This window comes from Ooceraea biroi, chromosome 6, assembly GCF_003672135.1.
Source record: "Ooceraea biroi isolate clonal line C1 chromosome 6, Obir_v5.4, whole genome shotgun sequence".
Taxonomy (NCBI): Eukaryota; Metazoa; Arthropoda; class Insecta; order Hymenoptera; family Formicidae; genus Ooceraea; species Ooceraea biroi.
Window position 1 is genome coordinate 9,328,654 of NC_039511.1, and position 17,022 is coordinate 9,345,675.

The 17,022-nt window shown below is 45.7% G+C and overlaps 1 protein-coding gene across 3 annotated transcripts in view; it reads right to left on the bottom strand.

Annotated features, from left to right (window-relative positions):
• Nucleotides 1-17,022, bottom strand: part of LOC105280801 (telomerase-binding protein EST1A) — an 86,048-nt gene that overhangs the window by 15,766 nt on the left and 53,260 nt on the right. For 2 of the 3 annotated variants that reach the window (XM_011341613.2, XM_011341612.2), the window contains 3 exons: nucleotides 14,940-15,043; nucleotides 14,542-14,715; nucleotides 13,922-14,131 (listed from right to left, as the gene is read on the bottom strand). In XM_011341613.2, the coding sequence (XP_011339915.1) occupies nucleotides 13,922-14,131; nucleotides 14,542-14,715; nucleotides 14,940-15,043 (488 nt within the window). Of the gene's footprint in view, nucleotides 1-8,155; nucleotides 8,286-13,921; nucleotides 14,132-14,541; nucleotides 14,716-14,939; nucleotides 15,044-17,022 lie in introns of those variants that run through there. The other variant, XM_026970064.1, reaches the window with a different exon arrangement.

The following is a 17,022-nucleotide window of genomic DNA, read 5'->3' on the forward strand; positions in this document are numbered from 1 at the left end:
ATCGGAAAGATCTGCTATCGCGAGTGAACGCGTTACGACACGTTACGAGATAACGAGTGCTTAAATAATAAGCTACGCATGCGGTAATTATAATAACAAACCGGTAATTTATGGTAATTACAATAAGCTGGCTGCGAGGTAATAATAGACCAGCATTTAATTTGCGCGCGGGGAAGAAGCAGCAGCAGCAGCAATAAGAAATCTGTCAGACATCAAAAAGTTCACTTTGGATAATGGCGATAATGACGATAATGCGAGGGCAGGGGGGGGTGGGAGAGTAGTGGAAAGAACGTCTTTCAGCGAAACAGGCGCACCGACGTTTTCCGCTGTTAGAAAGCCGTTCTTAATAAACCGTGGTCGAGCCATTACGCGAGCAATGTCGTACGCCCATCGGGAGTGTACACGTTCCCATAAATCAGGCGGATACCCAGCCTCACCGGCCGCGTATCTGTTGCTCCATAATCGTTACATCTGTTACATCGCGGTCGTTATCGTTTCAATTATCCGCGGACTTGAGCGGCCCGCGCAGAAGAGAGACAGACAGAGGGAAGAGGCTGAGAGAGTGAGAGAGAAAGAGAGAAAGACCGGAGAGGAGTGGAAAGAATGTACGATTCGCGAGCGCAGGTGCAAGTGCGGACGTGCGCGGTTGCTCGGCATAATTCTCGCTTTACACCGAGGGTTAAGACGTTTTCCCATAAGGGAGGAGGCGGCCACGACGTGCGCGATAGTCACAGCGATTTTATTGACTCGACGGACGTTACCACGTGGCGGAATCGAGAGAAAGAGAGAGAGAGAGAAAAGGAACGGCGGCGTCAACGCGCGGCCGAACGATTCCGCAAGTGCCGCGCGGTAAATCGCGAGCGATACGATCTAAACCGCCCATTCTGACCGCGCATCGTCGCACGTAACGATTTCGCGGTCACATCCGGTCAGCCTTCTCTCCCTCACCCCCCGCCGTTCAAGCTTATGAATTCGTCGTTGATAACGCTCGCGAGCACTTGGGAGCATCTTGAACGTTTCGCGAGCGCGCCCAGGTCCCTTCACAATCACCCACCCTCTCCTCCCGCACGATCTCGATAATTAAACGTTTCGCACGGCTTCCTTCGTGTGCACTTTGTAATAAATGCTAATTCACGATGCGAGGCCTCATTTGCATGTATATATGGAAAGCTCGTTACGCGTGTATGTCCGACGACCGCCGTGAAATACGCGCGGCAAGATAACGAGTCGACGGTCAAGTTTTCCGGGATGTCCCGCGCGAGTCCGCGAAAATCGCTCGCGCGTACGATCGCGTACGATCGCGGTTCGCCATTAGCGCAACGCGGAATCTCGCCGGGGAACGAGTACAAGGAAGAGAAAGAGAGAGAAGGGGAAGCAGAGAGAAATAATGGTAATGGAAAACGTTCCAAAAAGGAGAAAAGCAGAAAAAAGGGGAATGGATTCAAGCCGATCGAGAGCGAGAGGGAGAGACGCGACGAGGGGACAGGGCAAGGGGGTGCTCATAATTTCATCGTGATTTTATTGTCCGCTCCACCCTACGGTGGAATTAGCGAGAGCCGGGTTACACGGCCGATATATTACGGGGGAATCGCATTCATAAATGCAAGCAACCGTTGCGGGCCCGCGACAATCCCGACCCCGTCGTGCGCTCGCAATAGTGCTAGGCGCAAACCAGATCGCGTATAATTTACCCCTCGCGCCACCATAAAGTACCGCCACGTCGGAATCGTCACCGACAATACATTATTTCGCGCGATTTTCTCGAACTTTTTGAATCTGTTATGGGAACAAGTGGCGCGACATCAAGTTCCGGAAGAAACGCGATCTTCGAAATACCAAAGAAAAACGTTGACAACACATATTCATGCCGAATTCATGGGCTTCAAATGGCCATTAAAGGAAAGATCGAGATCGTTAAAGGCAAGATCGAGAGCGATAGTGGATTAAGTCCATAACGCAAGATCCACTCTGGAGATACAGGCTTATATTTAAAGATTAAATTCACGGTTCGCAAGGCACTCATAATCGGGTATCTAAAGTGGATCTTACAAATTACAGACTTACTTCACTCTCTTACTGCGAGCCCTTCAAATGCAACACTTTCTTAAGTGCAACACCAGTGTCCGGCCTCGTCCAATCCTACGCGAGGCAGAACAATGTGGAGCAAAATTAGTTTTTCGTTCCCTTTTATTCTGTACATTACTGAGACAACAGGTAACCTGGAGGAAGCGAAGTAAAATAAAAAAAACCGCCTACAGAACGGAGAGTTTCATTTCAGATCGCGCTTGGTAATGAAAGGTTCATTGAGGTAATACCGCGAAGCGAGTGAACGACTCCGCGCGCGGATCTTCAACGCGGATCCGTACTTTCTTTGCAACCCGCAAATCTTCCTCGGGTTTAACTACAACTCGAGACTGCCTCGTTGCAACGACGCAAACATTGACATTGTCACGAACTACACGAATCTTTTTCCTCGTTCGTCTTCTCCTGCCTTTCAACTGAACACTAACACTGAGGAAAGCGAAAAGGGTGCAAGAAAGGGAGAGGAAGATCTATCGGTCGAAGAGCAGTGAAAAAGAAGCAGAGGGGAGATCCTGTTTGCACTGTCGATGACTGAACTAATAGAAACGACGAGAAGTGGTACTCGCTTTTCGATTTTCAAAGGCACGTCGTCGGGCGCATTCCTGAGATATTTCTAGCGATGGGATGAGACGGTAAATCGAAAACTGGACGAGTACGGAAAATGCTGCGAGAGGCGGCGGTGCACGCGATACAGAAAACGCCGAGAACGAGCTGAAGCGAGAAACGTGGAGCTTTCATGGGGCGCGAACCCGACGAAACGGAAGGAAAGCCTCACCCCCGACGCGACGAGATGGTAAAGTAAATTGTCGCCTGTGTTATACGAGTGGAAACGATGTCGCAGATGCCAAACGGGCCGAAAGCTGTCGACGAAAAAAGCTCGGAAAAAGGAATCGCAAAGAAAGATTACAAAAAAAGAGGAGAGCGAGAGAGAGATGATGATGACGACGATGATGTCAGAAGCAAGAGACTCGCGTAACGTGAAGTGCAGGTACACCAAACTTTCGTGTTCGAAAATCTCATATTTCTGGCTCACCGTATGTATTTTAAAGAGCGGATCACCCCTCATTTATCGATCGGAAACGGGAGACTGTTCCCCTCCTAGTTGACCTTTCCCCTATGGAAGACTGAGAGCACGCGACAAAAACGTTCACGTTTGTACTACAGCTTCACTCAATTTAAATTAAACTGGATTCTGTCGGAGTTCGAAAGATAATAAAAAAACTCTGCGCGCCACGCACGCGTGCGATAAAGCAGCAGGTTCCAACGGACACATCTCGATTGTCTCTCGGAGCAAGGGTGCACGTCGCTGATCTCGTTGGACAGGTCATTGTACGACCTTTGTCATTGACCTTTGATGCGAGCCCTTTGGCGAGCGTCCGCGGCATAATTCATTTCACGGTAAATTGGCATGGTGGACGGAGACGCAGTTTCGGCAGCGACTACGACACCCTGGGGAACCGGACGTACCCTAATATCGCGGAAATTAAAGAACCGTCCTCTCGCGGGAACGCGGGATGGCTATTACCGTAGGCAGCGCATTGGGGAGGATGCACAATGTCCTCCTCGTCGGCGACAACCCCCTTAGAGTTCGGGCCTGAACGGGGATGTGACAGCCGAGAAATGTTATCTCGAGTCTGCGGATGATGCGACGAGGGTGAAGTCCAACCCCCGCGTGGCGGCCCTCGTGGGACCGTCGACTCTCGTAATATCTCGACCGTAAATGTTTGACGGCGGGTACCGGGCTGCAATTCCACTGGATATACGTCTTTATGCACCAGATACGACGGACACGGAAGAATGGAGCTTTAGGGGATGGAAGTAAAGCCCGGCATCTTCGAAATTGACACTGAATACGTGAGTATATGATGGCGAGTTTCACTACGTGCAAATGTCTTTTTGTAGATTCATCTTTTTTTTACTGCCCTTTACAGCTGAATTTTATTGTTAATTAATATCTCTGAACAAAGCAGACTACATATATTTGCGGAAAGTGAGGTTTCCGATCTTTTCATATAACAGAAAAAAACCAATGTGCGGAATGCGTCGAATAGCATATCAAGCGACTTGCATATACTAGCGTACATTAATCACTAAATTTTCGAGGCACGAGATACTTAAGTAAACCTCACTGCATTATTAATAACCAGAAACGAGATATTCAAGCTGCACGAGACGTGTCGGATGAATAATGCCCGTGGTCCCGGCCGGCGGAACCTGATATTAAAAAGGCAACGCGAGATTTCGCGGACGTCCGAAACGTTTTACGTCCGCGCGGCGGAGATGAAATTCGGGACGTGCACCCCGCGGTGCCGTGCGCGGTGAGATACAAGTTCACCCAGCAGGAAATCGCATCCCGCGAAAGAGGAACGAGCGAGGGATCGACACGACAGGTGTCTGTCTCGTCGCCGTGTACGTCCGCTAGGATTTATTTCTCTGATAGGTATAATTTATACGCGTACGCAGCACATATCGCCGTTACACAAATGCGTGTACACGCGCGTTAGGCCCTCGTGGAGAAAGTAACGAGAGCGAGCGCCGTAAATCACAATAAAGCGTATCGTTTATTAACGACCTCATTTAACCACGTCGAAATAACATTCCGGCAGGAGCAGGAGGAGAAGGAGGAGCGCGGGCCGGTCGAAAGCCGCGTCCCCGCATGCATTTTACATGGCAATCGTGCCGCCATTTATATTCCGGTCGTTGCCCAGGCCCTGTTGCCTAAACGATCCGACCACGGAATCGCCGCCGAACGCGCGATAAATTATCCATTATGCGGAGAATACGCGAAATATCGATTGGTATGTTCCCCCCCTGCCTTCCGTGTCCTCTCCTCCCCGGGAACGACGAGCGGTTCATTCCCACTCGACCACAATGCAACCTGATGCCCTACAGCTACAAACAACACTGGAGTACCAACAACAATAGCGAACGTCAAAACGTCCGCGCCATTACCATCGACGGCGTCAATACGCGGATTGTTTCCCGTCGCCGTCCGACCGGCTAATTAATTGGACAGTTATATGAAGTTTCGTCGTAGCTCGCTCGTGCGCGCACCAGCAGAATGCCAATCACGATTAGTAATCCGCGCGAGCGAACGTGGCCGGTGAAAGAAGGCGATGTCAATCAGGGACTCTTACTTTCGCGTCACTGTCGCTTTTAACGACGTAGCGTTGATGGAAAACCGGTTCCGCGAGGAAGGCGAGTCGCTGAGACGGGGACATCGGTATCAATAGTTAAAACGCGACTTTGATAGTAAAATTCCACCTGTCATTTCGGTTCTTCGCGGCTCGAAACTGTCGATCGTGAATAATTGAGCGTCCTGAGACGTCTCCATTTTTGAAAATAACGAAGAATTGACCTGGCTCGTAATACCATTGCCTTCAACCTCGAAATAGCGACTTTGACCAAGTTACGAGCGACGGAAAAAGGGAGCATGTGCCCTTTCTCGATTCGGCGAGTTCGATTTTCGATTTCAGAGTTACGGAACACGAGAGTCACCGAGCAGATCCCTGAAGATGTCTGGATCAAGCGCTGTTGCAACCACTTGGTTATGGCGACCGCTCACTGAGACGGTAACAGAAGATAATTACTTTAGAGTAATTAGTTGGAGTTCTCTCTACTCTTACTCGGCGCTTTCGCTCGTCTCGCCGTCTTTCTATACGTCCCTGCCCACGTTCTTTCTAACTATTGCCATCGGTGGCAGCCGCGCGCTCATAAAATGTAATTGCTTCCCAGTTTAATTATGCTTTTTATCGGCCATTCGTCGCGGACCCATCCCTGGTGCGACATTGGTATCGCGATTACTGCTGACGTGGACCGATGAGAGATGCAAACGGATGCACGCAATTATTTTCCGAATACATTAACGAAATTGGGACACTTGTATCTGAACATTGTAACGATTCTTTAGCTATATTGATAAATAATACATAAGCACAAAAAAAGTATTAACGAAGCGAACTTTTTCGAAATTTTTATCCTCTTTAGAGTTCAATGTCCTTTTTAGAGTTAAGTTTGTTTGATGTTATCCTTGTAATAAGTAGAATACCTATTTTGTGTCGATATCTCGATAATTCGATTTTCGAATTTGTAAATTGCCGATGCCGCTAGTAACGAGCACTCAACGAACGTCTTGCTTTTTAGATAAAGAAGATATACGAGCGTTCAGAATTATAAAAATATTAAAACTTTTTTATTTGTTATATGACCTCGATTGTCAGTTTCCGAGATTGCGTCATGTTCACGTGAATCATCCCGTGTTAATCCCGAGGACATCTGTCGTATCGTACGAGATGAACATCTTAGGCGACTGTTCGTGGAGTGATAATGACCAACTTGGAGAGAACACAACCTTCTACTTGCCTCAGAACGATCTCTTTCGCCACAAATACTCGGTGTAAAATACAGTGACTGGTCTTCATAAAGTCTCGCTAAAATGAAAGAAAAGTTGCGATGTCTAACTGTCGGCAAACAGGATAGCAGAAATTAATTACGAGGGGACTACTCTTCATTTTAATCATTATCTTCAACTAACAATATGACGCGGAGACGCGTTAACCTTGGCTGGACCATCCACCTTCAATGACGTACAAATACAATATTCGCGGACAAAAAAAGAACCGTAAATGGACATAAACCTGAAGACGAAACTCGTAAATTTCACTGAAGAAGGCAGCAACAGGAGAAGTCAAGCAACGAACAAGCTCGTGTGTCAAAGAAATCTTAAATTTTAATCTTTGTGTTTAATATTCAATCAGTCTGCGAGAAAATCAAAGTTTAAGTATCCAGACATTGCTCATGTTCACGAAATCGCAAACATATTACAATCTTACTTACATGCATGCATGACTAAATTATTGACGTGTTAATGACAGCGAAAAACGTCCGGGAGAACAAAAACGCTTGGAACTACAAGAGCCTCGGGAATTAAATGCATTCTCGCGAAGGGCGAAATTTTATGCGGCCGCATAATTCGAGCGGTTTACGAGTAAATGGAAGTAGTTCGAGGAAATTATCTTCGAACGCAATTTTCGCTCGTTCGCAGCCCGGGAGAATATCGGGTTATTAATTTGTGTACGAGATTCGCGCGGACACGCAAGAACGCAGAAAAACGCGATGATGCCGCGGCGTATGGGAGAAAGGATAAATGAAAATTTTGCATACCGGGCCGACAGTGGTCTTAATTGTGGCACGTAAATTAGGGCCTGTTTAGGTGCACGCTAGTGCACGCTTCCACGTCGAAGCGTGCAGAGAAACTGCGCAAATATTCGTCGGAATTGCACGGCGAATAAAAGGAAATCGCGCGAAACCGAGAAGAATCCGCCTCTCGTATCCGCCCGAGAACTCTAACGTCGTGAGCGTGAGAGATCGCTTCATCTTTTTTTTTTCGAGGCACGCGAGTCAAAATCTCTCATCCGAGGCAAATTTCAGATAGCGCGCGATACGCGCAGAATTGGAACCCTCAATAACAAACAAAGCTCTGCAAATTGGCAAGAGAAAAATTTACGCGAGATCTGCACCGATGTCGCGAGATACCAGATTCTCGCACTTTTTGAATTGTAAATGAAATAATTGGTCTTTTTGCGTGATGATTATTTTATCGAGTATATCCTTCCCACGATTTTATATAACATTCCATTCTAAAAAAAGAGGTGTATTTCCCCATCTTACATTTATAACTTGAAGCTATTAACGTATCCGGAGTTGGAATGGGCGATTTAATCAAGTCAGAGTCGTTTAATCGAATAACCATTTGGAATGAAATTTCTTCTTGCGGAATAATCTACCGCCTTTTTTATAACACCCGATTAATCCCCGTCGACAACACCGTTAATTCGAGCGTTATATCTCGAAACGTTCTTTTCATCGTATTCTGAATAATTCTGCCATTTCCTACTTCATATTCCCATAATCCTGATAAAACGTGCATAATTGCAATCGTTAAATTAAATGTAACAGTCGTACTGCCGTGATTACAAACCAAAAGAAAGAATTCCCTAAATACCGCTTTCTACATGTTTTTCAATGCAATAATATAACGGAATAACAACATATAATATAACAGTAAACATACACGTATAAAGAGATCTTCGCGTTGTTCACAATAAGCTCCTGGCAATGGGATTCCAGGACACGGGTTGGTTGCCCCGTTCATCCAAGCTGGAAGACGCCACCGTGCACAACACTTTATGAATATTCGCGATCTAATAACAGAAATGCGGAAAGAGAGACAGAGAAAGAGCGAGAAAAGGGATGGAGTGGCGAGGGAGTGCTCACAGAAGGAACGGCAGGATAGAGATTCCAGGATAACCTTCGCATCCGCAGTGAACACCCGAACTCTCTGTATATGAAGCAGATTTAATTGGCATAATAAACCTTTAAATAGAAGCCTCGCGCGGAGAAGCGAATGGCGTGTTAAGAGGTCGTTGAAGCCCGTTTTCTACCTTCTCGCTCTCGCGAGGCCAGTTTAGATACCCCGAGATCCCCACGGGTACTCGTCGCAAATGCACGGCGTTATTACGCCCCGGGACGGGGACGTAAGAGTCGCGAGCTATTGACGCGGAGGATCGTAATATAACGAATATGCGCACTTTGGAAAACAGAAACATCGGCGATTACTTCAATTTCGAGACTGGAGAACGCGTCGATGCATGCGCCGAAGTCACGCTCCAGCGTAAAGCGCATTCCGGTCAAATGAATCGTCTTAATAAATCATACTCGATTAAATATTACTTATTAAGTATCAAGCGATTTACTAGGTACAATATTTACAAACTTTATATTTTATTATATTTGCGATAGAACTTTTTTAACGGCGCCTTTCATTGCATTTTGAATCTACACTCTGCGTAGGCATTCTATTTTTCTTTATTAATTCCTGAAAATCGCTCGTGGATTATCAGACTCTGCCAACTCGTTCCGATATCGATGAAAATTAAGGCGCAACTTTAAGTACACTGAGAAAAATGGTTTGATTGTACCAACAAGACGTATATGACAGAATGTATTTTGTTTAAACCGAGCAGAATTTCTAATTATCACGATAGAAATGGATATTTTATAACTGGAATGTTTGATAGACTATACTATAATCTGATAATTCCTAAAGGAATTTTGATTCGTCCATTTTCCAGCAAACCGACTGGTTGAACCTACCAGATTTTTAATTAATGCAACCATATTTTTTTCAGTGTAGAGTCATGAATATACGTGGGGAAAAAATGTCTCGAGGGAATAGATCGCTTCTTCTTGCAACACGGTCGTTCGTATCACACGGCGGTGCGTTACCGTTAGCTCCGGCCCTTGCGATCGCGCCGCGCTGCTTCTTTTCCGTTCTTTTTCCGCGTGGATCGGCGCCCGGTCATCTTCGTCGTCCGACCGCGACGAGAGAACAAACCCGTTCGATATTTCAACAGTGGGACACACAGGCGCGTCGAACGCCTGCTACGTGCAGGATCTAACCGATTTCATTTCTCAAACCGCATGTAAAGCGTACATTAATACGTTGTATTCTCGTTCACCGTTTTTTCGCGCGGCAAACGGGTTTCTCTCGATTTCAGCCGAGTCCCGCAGTGTTAAGAGGGAAAATTTACTCGCGTCTCTCGCGAGCGCAACTTGCAGGAATATCGAGTAGCCTGCTTCTCGAAAGAATGATTGCACGGCTGGTGAGGTATCATCTCGGCCCCTACCTCGACAATCGTACGCGCCCAGACCGGAAATTCCCGCGAGAGATCGGTAAAGCGATTGTTAGAGGCGAGTCGCGAAAACGAAAGAAAGAAAGAAAAGTACAAAATCTCTCGCTGGCGAGGAAGAAAAATTCGGCAGGATCGCAAGGAGGGTTATTAGATACCCTGCGTACCGAAAGAACCCGTGGTTAAGACGCATTACGATGTTATCCTGGATCCGTGTGCGAGTCCGTCCATGGTTCATCGACCATGCATGACGGGCCGCCGCCGTGCGCAAAAAGGAAATGCCGTCGAAGACTACGGGCGATGCAGATGAAGGATTAATTGGTTACAGTTCGCGTTGCTGTACATTCCGAGCCTCTGACGCAACGCGTGCACGCATCTCGAATAATGCCATTATCGCAGAACGTAGCAATTAGACTGCGGACCAACCCGTCGTGTCTTCCCCGAGCTTTTTGTTCCGCTCCGTAAATCGTCCTGTTTTTTTCCTTTGCCCCGTATACCGCCAGACTAGACAGAAATATCGTTTTAATCGACGCGGAGCAACGAGGTCCACAGCTTCTTCGCCGGGATGCAGTAGCACGTGACGAGCAGTGGGCGAAATGTGAATTTGATTGTTTGGCCGGCAGGTAAAAAACAAAAAAAAATATCATTCTGCAAAAAGTCGTCCCGTGTAACGTGGCTATTTGCAAAATACGCGACCGACTACTGCTCGCGCGCTCGCTCACTAGCCCGCTCGGCGAGCGATACATACGAGCGCGCTACGCTCGCCAGCGTATACGAAAAATAAAAATTCTATCGTGGCGAAATCGATGACGACTAATAAAATCCATTTATATAGCGCCACGGGGCTATTTTGTTGAGGCCGCACAAAGCAAGGCAACGTATCGAATGGAAATGGAAATAAAATAGAAATTTATATTTTACACACGGCGCCGTTTCGGATTTACAATACGAAAAATAATACACGTAGTCTCTCGCGTAGTAATCGACACGGGTTTCGATTTCGCCATCGCCGATGGTTATGCAATTAGCGCGGGCAACGTGCTCTTAACTGATTAAACAATTAATTCCGCGAAAAAGCAATTTCCGTTTCACGGTTCCATTCACGGATCTCGAATTAATGGAGACGTTGGTTTACCGACAAAAAAAACGGTATCTGCGGAAGTAACGCTTGGTCGAAATACTAGATCCCGAAATACGGTAAAATTACAAAAAATCACCTCTGTTTTCGGGCGAGCTGCACAGGCCGGTTCGCGGTGTACGGTTCAACCGGTTCGCGATACTCGCGCATCGGTAGCACACGCGAAATTTCACGGGCCAATTAAACGTGATCCTTCGCGGCTCGAGCTAATTTGTGTTAAGGTAATTCAAGGCTTGCGGGATGTGCAAAACGCAATTCATTCGACTCCACTGATACAATACAGGTTCACCGTTGTTCGCGGAAGACTGGTTCGCCGTGAGGTGTTACGCGTACAACAGGATTGTTCTATATTCTGAGACAGGTTCATTCAAGCGTCAAAACTGACCCGCGAGTTCCTGCCGCGTATTACAATTGATTCACCTACGTAACATCTCGATGACGTCTCACGAGTGAGAGAGTTTAGTTCAAATTTTCGTGAGAAAGTATGTCGACACGAAAACAAGATTGTAAATGCAAATAAATGCAGGAATGCAAATAAAGATTTCAAATAATAGCATTCTTCTGAAACTGTGCCATCCAATCCTCGCGTGTTCTTGCTCTATTTGCATGAGCATATTAAAATATTATTATACAACATACAAATAAATATTATGAGACTTGAAACATTGATACAAATGCATACCACAGATTCGAGCAAAAGAAAATGGTAATTCTCACGGAAAGATGTGAATCTTTATTCACAGGCCCCGAAATTTTCGATCGAGGAAACGATTTATATCGCAACTTGGCCTCGCTGCATGTGGGTTACAAGAAGTTTAGCGTAGCTGTTATCGCGCTTTACCAAGCGCCTTGCAAAAGGAAAAGCCAATCGCGTACGTGAAGAAGTTCAAAAGCCCGAAAGTCCAAGAGGAAAAAAACGGGGTACATGGTGAGGAGAAGGACGACTTACGATAAAACACGCTGCATCGAGTCTGTCGAACAAATTACCGACCACTACGCGATATCGCAGCTATTTATTTCGGCAGGGTCGCACTCGCACGCTGGACTTCCACCGAACTTTATCCTCGAAACAATTCTACACACCGGGCGTGATCTCGTGTTTCGTGTGCCTGTAGTTTCGTTCCCTGATAAAAGGGTACACCAGTCGAAAAATTCGGGAGATACGAGAAGCAGCGTGAAATTTATATCACCTTCTCGGATAGTGTGGGAAAGTCCGATAAAGTCCCGGATAAGACGGAACGGATCCCGTGAACGCGAATCGTACGCGTAGATTTTTCTGGACAGCGAAGGCGTCTTGGAGCGTGGACACGCGAAGAGAATGCCGATTCCCGAGTTCCAGATTCGATAAGTTCCCTCGTACAAAGTGCAACACATGAGAGATTTAATTTCAAATTAGTCTAATAAAAAATAGAAAACAGAAAGAAGTTTTAAGAAAAAAAAGTTACGAGTAAAGATAGTTTATATAATTTTTCTATTTACTACATTGTGTTAATATATCCGAGACCTTCGAGTACATTTCGCTTTATTTTTGAGTTTTCGCTAAATTAATTTCGGATGTTGTATATCTGTATGCATGTTCTTGGGATCGAAGCTTATATATCCGTGCTAAAAAATCGAGCTGGGGAACAGAACAATCGCGCGTGCACAGGACCTCTGGCCAGAAAGACTGCTCCTTCCCCCGATTCTTTCTTTTTCTTCCAGAAGAAAGGTATCGCCGTGCGGAGGATAGAAAGAGAGAATACGATCGACCACATAGTATGCACAAAATCCGGCCCCGAGTCGGGATAGGATAATAAATATGCAAAAAGGAGGAGTTTCGATGCCGTAAATAAAAACGGCGGGCTTGCGTGCTGTGCGAGAATCTGCGGCCGAGAGAGGATCGCGCGATTCGAAATAAAAGGACAACAGGGGCCAGGAAGGGGTGGTGCGACAGGGGATGGAGGAATGCGAGAGGGAAGAAAGGAAGGAGGGGAGTGGCGCAGCCTCCTCCTCTCTGCTTCTCTCGCGAGAGGAACGCACGTTGTAATCTCTTGATTTAGTTCGACTTAGCCACGACGAATGCGTTTGGCTGGTACTTTGTCGGCTTTTACGAGGCGAGAAGAGCAACCCAGGTGTACGAGAAAAGGGGGAGAAGAGCGAGGAACACGATACAAGTAACGATCAGACGCGCGCTTAGAGGATCACTCGGCGATATCCGTAAATGATGTCTTCATCAGCGGAAGATTGCGCGTGGCACAAGCTGAATTTGAATATGACGAAATTGTGTCTTGAGAACGATCGCGCGCACACACACTATTGGAATTTCACGAAAACTCGGGCAACTTCTGCAACGAGTGAGATTATCCTCTCGCTCGCTTCACATAAATCCTATGTGTAATCCTATGTCTTTAAAACATTTAGTCTCATTTTACTTATACTGTTACTTTAATTTTAGAAAAAAACTATAGAAAGAATATATAGACAAATTTCTAATATCGTGTATCGGTAATCTAATCAATTAAGTTGGTTCAGAAAAGACGATTGAAGACCTCGAGGTATTTATTGGTTTATGATTTGGAGTTACGCAACAACTGCATCATTAAAATCAATCAATATTCATGCCGATAAATTAATTTACATCGTTTGCAAAACGAGCGGCACGATCAATGCGGTCCCGCTTGTAAATCCTGTATTTTCATTAACCTGCGGTCCAGGACTTATTAACATGAAAATGGCTTTTGGACGCGTGCTGTCCGAAAGCCCTGCACCCTGCACATGCAGCGGTGGGACAAACGAGGATTAAACGGCGATGCGGCGAGCCGATTACGGCAACGTTGTTGAAAATTCCCTTTCACGGTTTAGCGACGCGACAACGTGCGTCGATTAGCGGGATCGCAATTTCAATCGGGAATCTCGACGTAACAGTGCGTAATAAGTAGCGCCTCGCCGCGACGCCGTTTATCGCGCCGACGAATCGATAGATCATCATCCCCCGGGGAGAAGTATCGCCGCAGGGGTATTTTGCACTCACCTGCACCCGCTGTCGATGCCGATCTTGTTTCCGCTGCCGCCTCTCGAGTTCCTCCTTCCTCTCGATCAGCGACCTTATCTCAACCGCAGCTACGGGAGCCGTCGTATCGTCGGGCACGTTGCCACACGAGGGTAATCTCCTCAGCGTGGAAATCGACTCCTCCTCCTCCTCCTCCTCGCTGTAACTTTCCACCAGGAGCTCCGAGTCGCTCTGAAAGTAAATTAATTCCATTCCGGGGATAACGAACTGATCGGATTTAGTGGATTAAAAAGATCCCGAGCTAAGTGCCGAACTTTAACATTGCCTCGAGGTAGTTACTTGTAAATTACAATATATACATTTTTCCAATTTAACGTGAGAAAGAGAGAGAGAGAGAGAGAGAGAGAGAGAGAAATGATTGTTTGAAATTTAGATAGGAAAATTTATATATTTATTACACTTGTTATTTTTATTGTTATTATGCGCGATATCATGAATCGAGAATAATTGCGAGATGGGTTACAGTGGCTCTTTTACCCGCCATTGCTTTCGGAACGTCAGATCCGGAATCTCTAGGCTCCTAAGTGCGCAGTATGCGTTTTCTCAGGGGAACTTGGAGATTTACGACAGTTACCACGTACCTGTGTCGGTGGCGAACTCGGCGAACTCGTGCTCGAGGCCTCCACCACGGAGACGTATTCGCTGACGCCGGTCTCGCTCTTCTGCAGTTTCAGCACCGGTGTCTCCAAGCCACATAAGAACACTTGACCGAAGAAGAGAATCTTGCTTATCCTGAGGCACACCTGAGCCACTTCCTGAAACGTAAGTTTATCCAATCTCTAGACATCGAGCGACAGCGCGGGCATCCAGGTGACACCGATATACCAAACTCCGGAAAGAGTTTTACAATTTCTCGAAATATATAAAGTTCTTTTCTTAAATAACTAAGATCCTGTCTTTAAAAATACTTGTCAATAATAAAACAATGAAACATTTATAGCCAAACGGTGTTTAAACAATGTAACGCGATGCAATTTACCATATCTTCTGTTTTCTCCACGTAGCAAGGATCCTGAGGATTCAACATGAGAGGCGTGAATCCCGCCAATGTGATATCTTCTGGCAGTTTTACAAGTTCCAGTTCTGAAACAAAACACAAGAATATGGTTCACACTCAAAGTGCAAGGATTGACGTGTAAATTTGTGCAATCGTGCCAAATCCGATCCTCTTTCAGCGCGGCATGCGGGTTGACCCTGAATTAATGCAATTGACATGAAAAGATCCATATCACGTATCGCGAAAGGAGCCCAGATATTTGTGCAGCGTGCTTTAGAATTGCTAAAATGTGATCGCATTCTGGTGACTTGTTGCCTTTCGCGTTTGGCGTTTTGATCGAGTTTTGTATTATAGGCGTAATATAGTCAACGACGAAATTGCATTCCGTGATTTGTATACAAATTATGATTGTAAACATTTTCGTTAACAATGTAAAAGGTTTCCGATTATCTAAAAACTTTTTTGAAATGCCTATAAGAGGAAATGTGTCCAATCTTGTTTGTTTTAAATAAAAAGCAACGATTTTTTCTTGACGCATTGAATATCATTAATCTGATCGCACTTTTTTTATGCATCGCACACAAATATTAAAAGAATATTCTTTGAGTTGGTATAATTAATTTAACAATTCACTAAATAAAGCCAGTAAAGTTGTTATATCCCGCGATTTCAAGATAGCGATCTTAATTAATGCCGCAGTGGCTTGCGTGGGCTTGACAATCTTATTAATTCTAGTCAGCCGTGTGATCAGCCCTACCTCACCGATACGTGCGTAGTGATATTCACTATGAGTAACGTGTACTGTCGTCCAGCACACACATAGTCGGTTTAGAGGTAAGTGTACCGCGAGCAAGGACGCGCTGCGAAACTGGAACACTCGTTTCCAGGCGACCGGACCCGTTGGAAGACCTAGTTTGAGAGAACACTCGCGATCACATCCAATGATTTGACAGAAATGAAAAAATTCGTCGCATTCCGCTCGCAAAGAGCGTACGCGTATCAGTCAGGTCTGCGTCATGGGTGCCTTGTCAGCCTACCAACGGTTGTCGATGATTGTTAGTGTTAGACGATCGACCGACTCTTCCACGTTGTCAAGCTAAGAGTAATAAAATGTAAGAAACTAGATAGAATAAGAAGCTTGAAAAATATCTTTCCGGGTTGGTAAAATAATATCATTTATAAGACTTTCTTCTGAAAATCTTCGGAAAATGTGTAATACTTTCTTCTTAATCTTAAAGAATGTTGTTGAAATTTGGATAAATTTTATTGAAGCGAGTTAAGAGACAAGCTTTAAGTTGTGTCTATATATTCTTGAAGGATTCGCATCGAGATAATGATCAACTACTACTAACACCATGTATGAGTCTCTCGGCAGATTACAGATCAGTGATACCACTGGGATGCATCGACGATGCATGCTAGATGCGTACGCGATATACGGTCGCCGAAAAATCGGCGGAAGACCGTTGTCGAGTCATCTATCGCGGCGAGGTCTACACGTGAATGGGCTTCGGGGCAATGCAATTTGTGTATTCATAACATGCACGCGGCGAGCATATAGTGGCGATGTGGTTCGCACGCACGCTGAAAGACCATTGGCCACTCGCTAGTAAACGGCCGCAAGAGAATGGCACTGTGTGCAGTGGTCATGTCGAACGTATTCACCGTTACGCAACCGTCGCGCCAGCTACGTATGGGTCAACAGACCGAGCACCGACTTCACCGGCTGCGAGGAACGCGGCTTTTTCGATTAAGCCTGGTCCAGGTCCGTCAGATCCACGAGAATCCTTTGCATCTCGGTCGCAGCATATCCAACTATCATCGCTTTCGCTTGATTTTTAACGTCTTATTATAGAGAGATATTACAGCTAGTAATTGATACGAAACTTGTACAAGATTGACATTTTGTCTAAAGATATACTAGATACGGAATTATTATGTCAAAATAGGATTAAACTTGGTATTTGCGGGCATTTCCATGACACATTAGTGACTCTAGCAATGTCTAAATTACTTCTGGTATGTTTAATTTACGCAAAACAGTCGACAACTCTACAGACGGCAC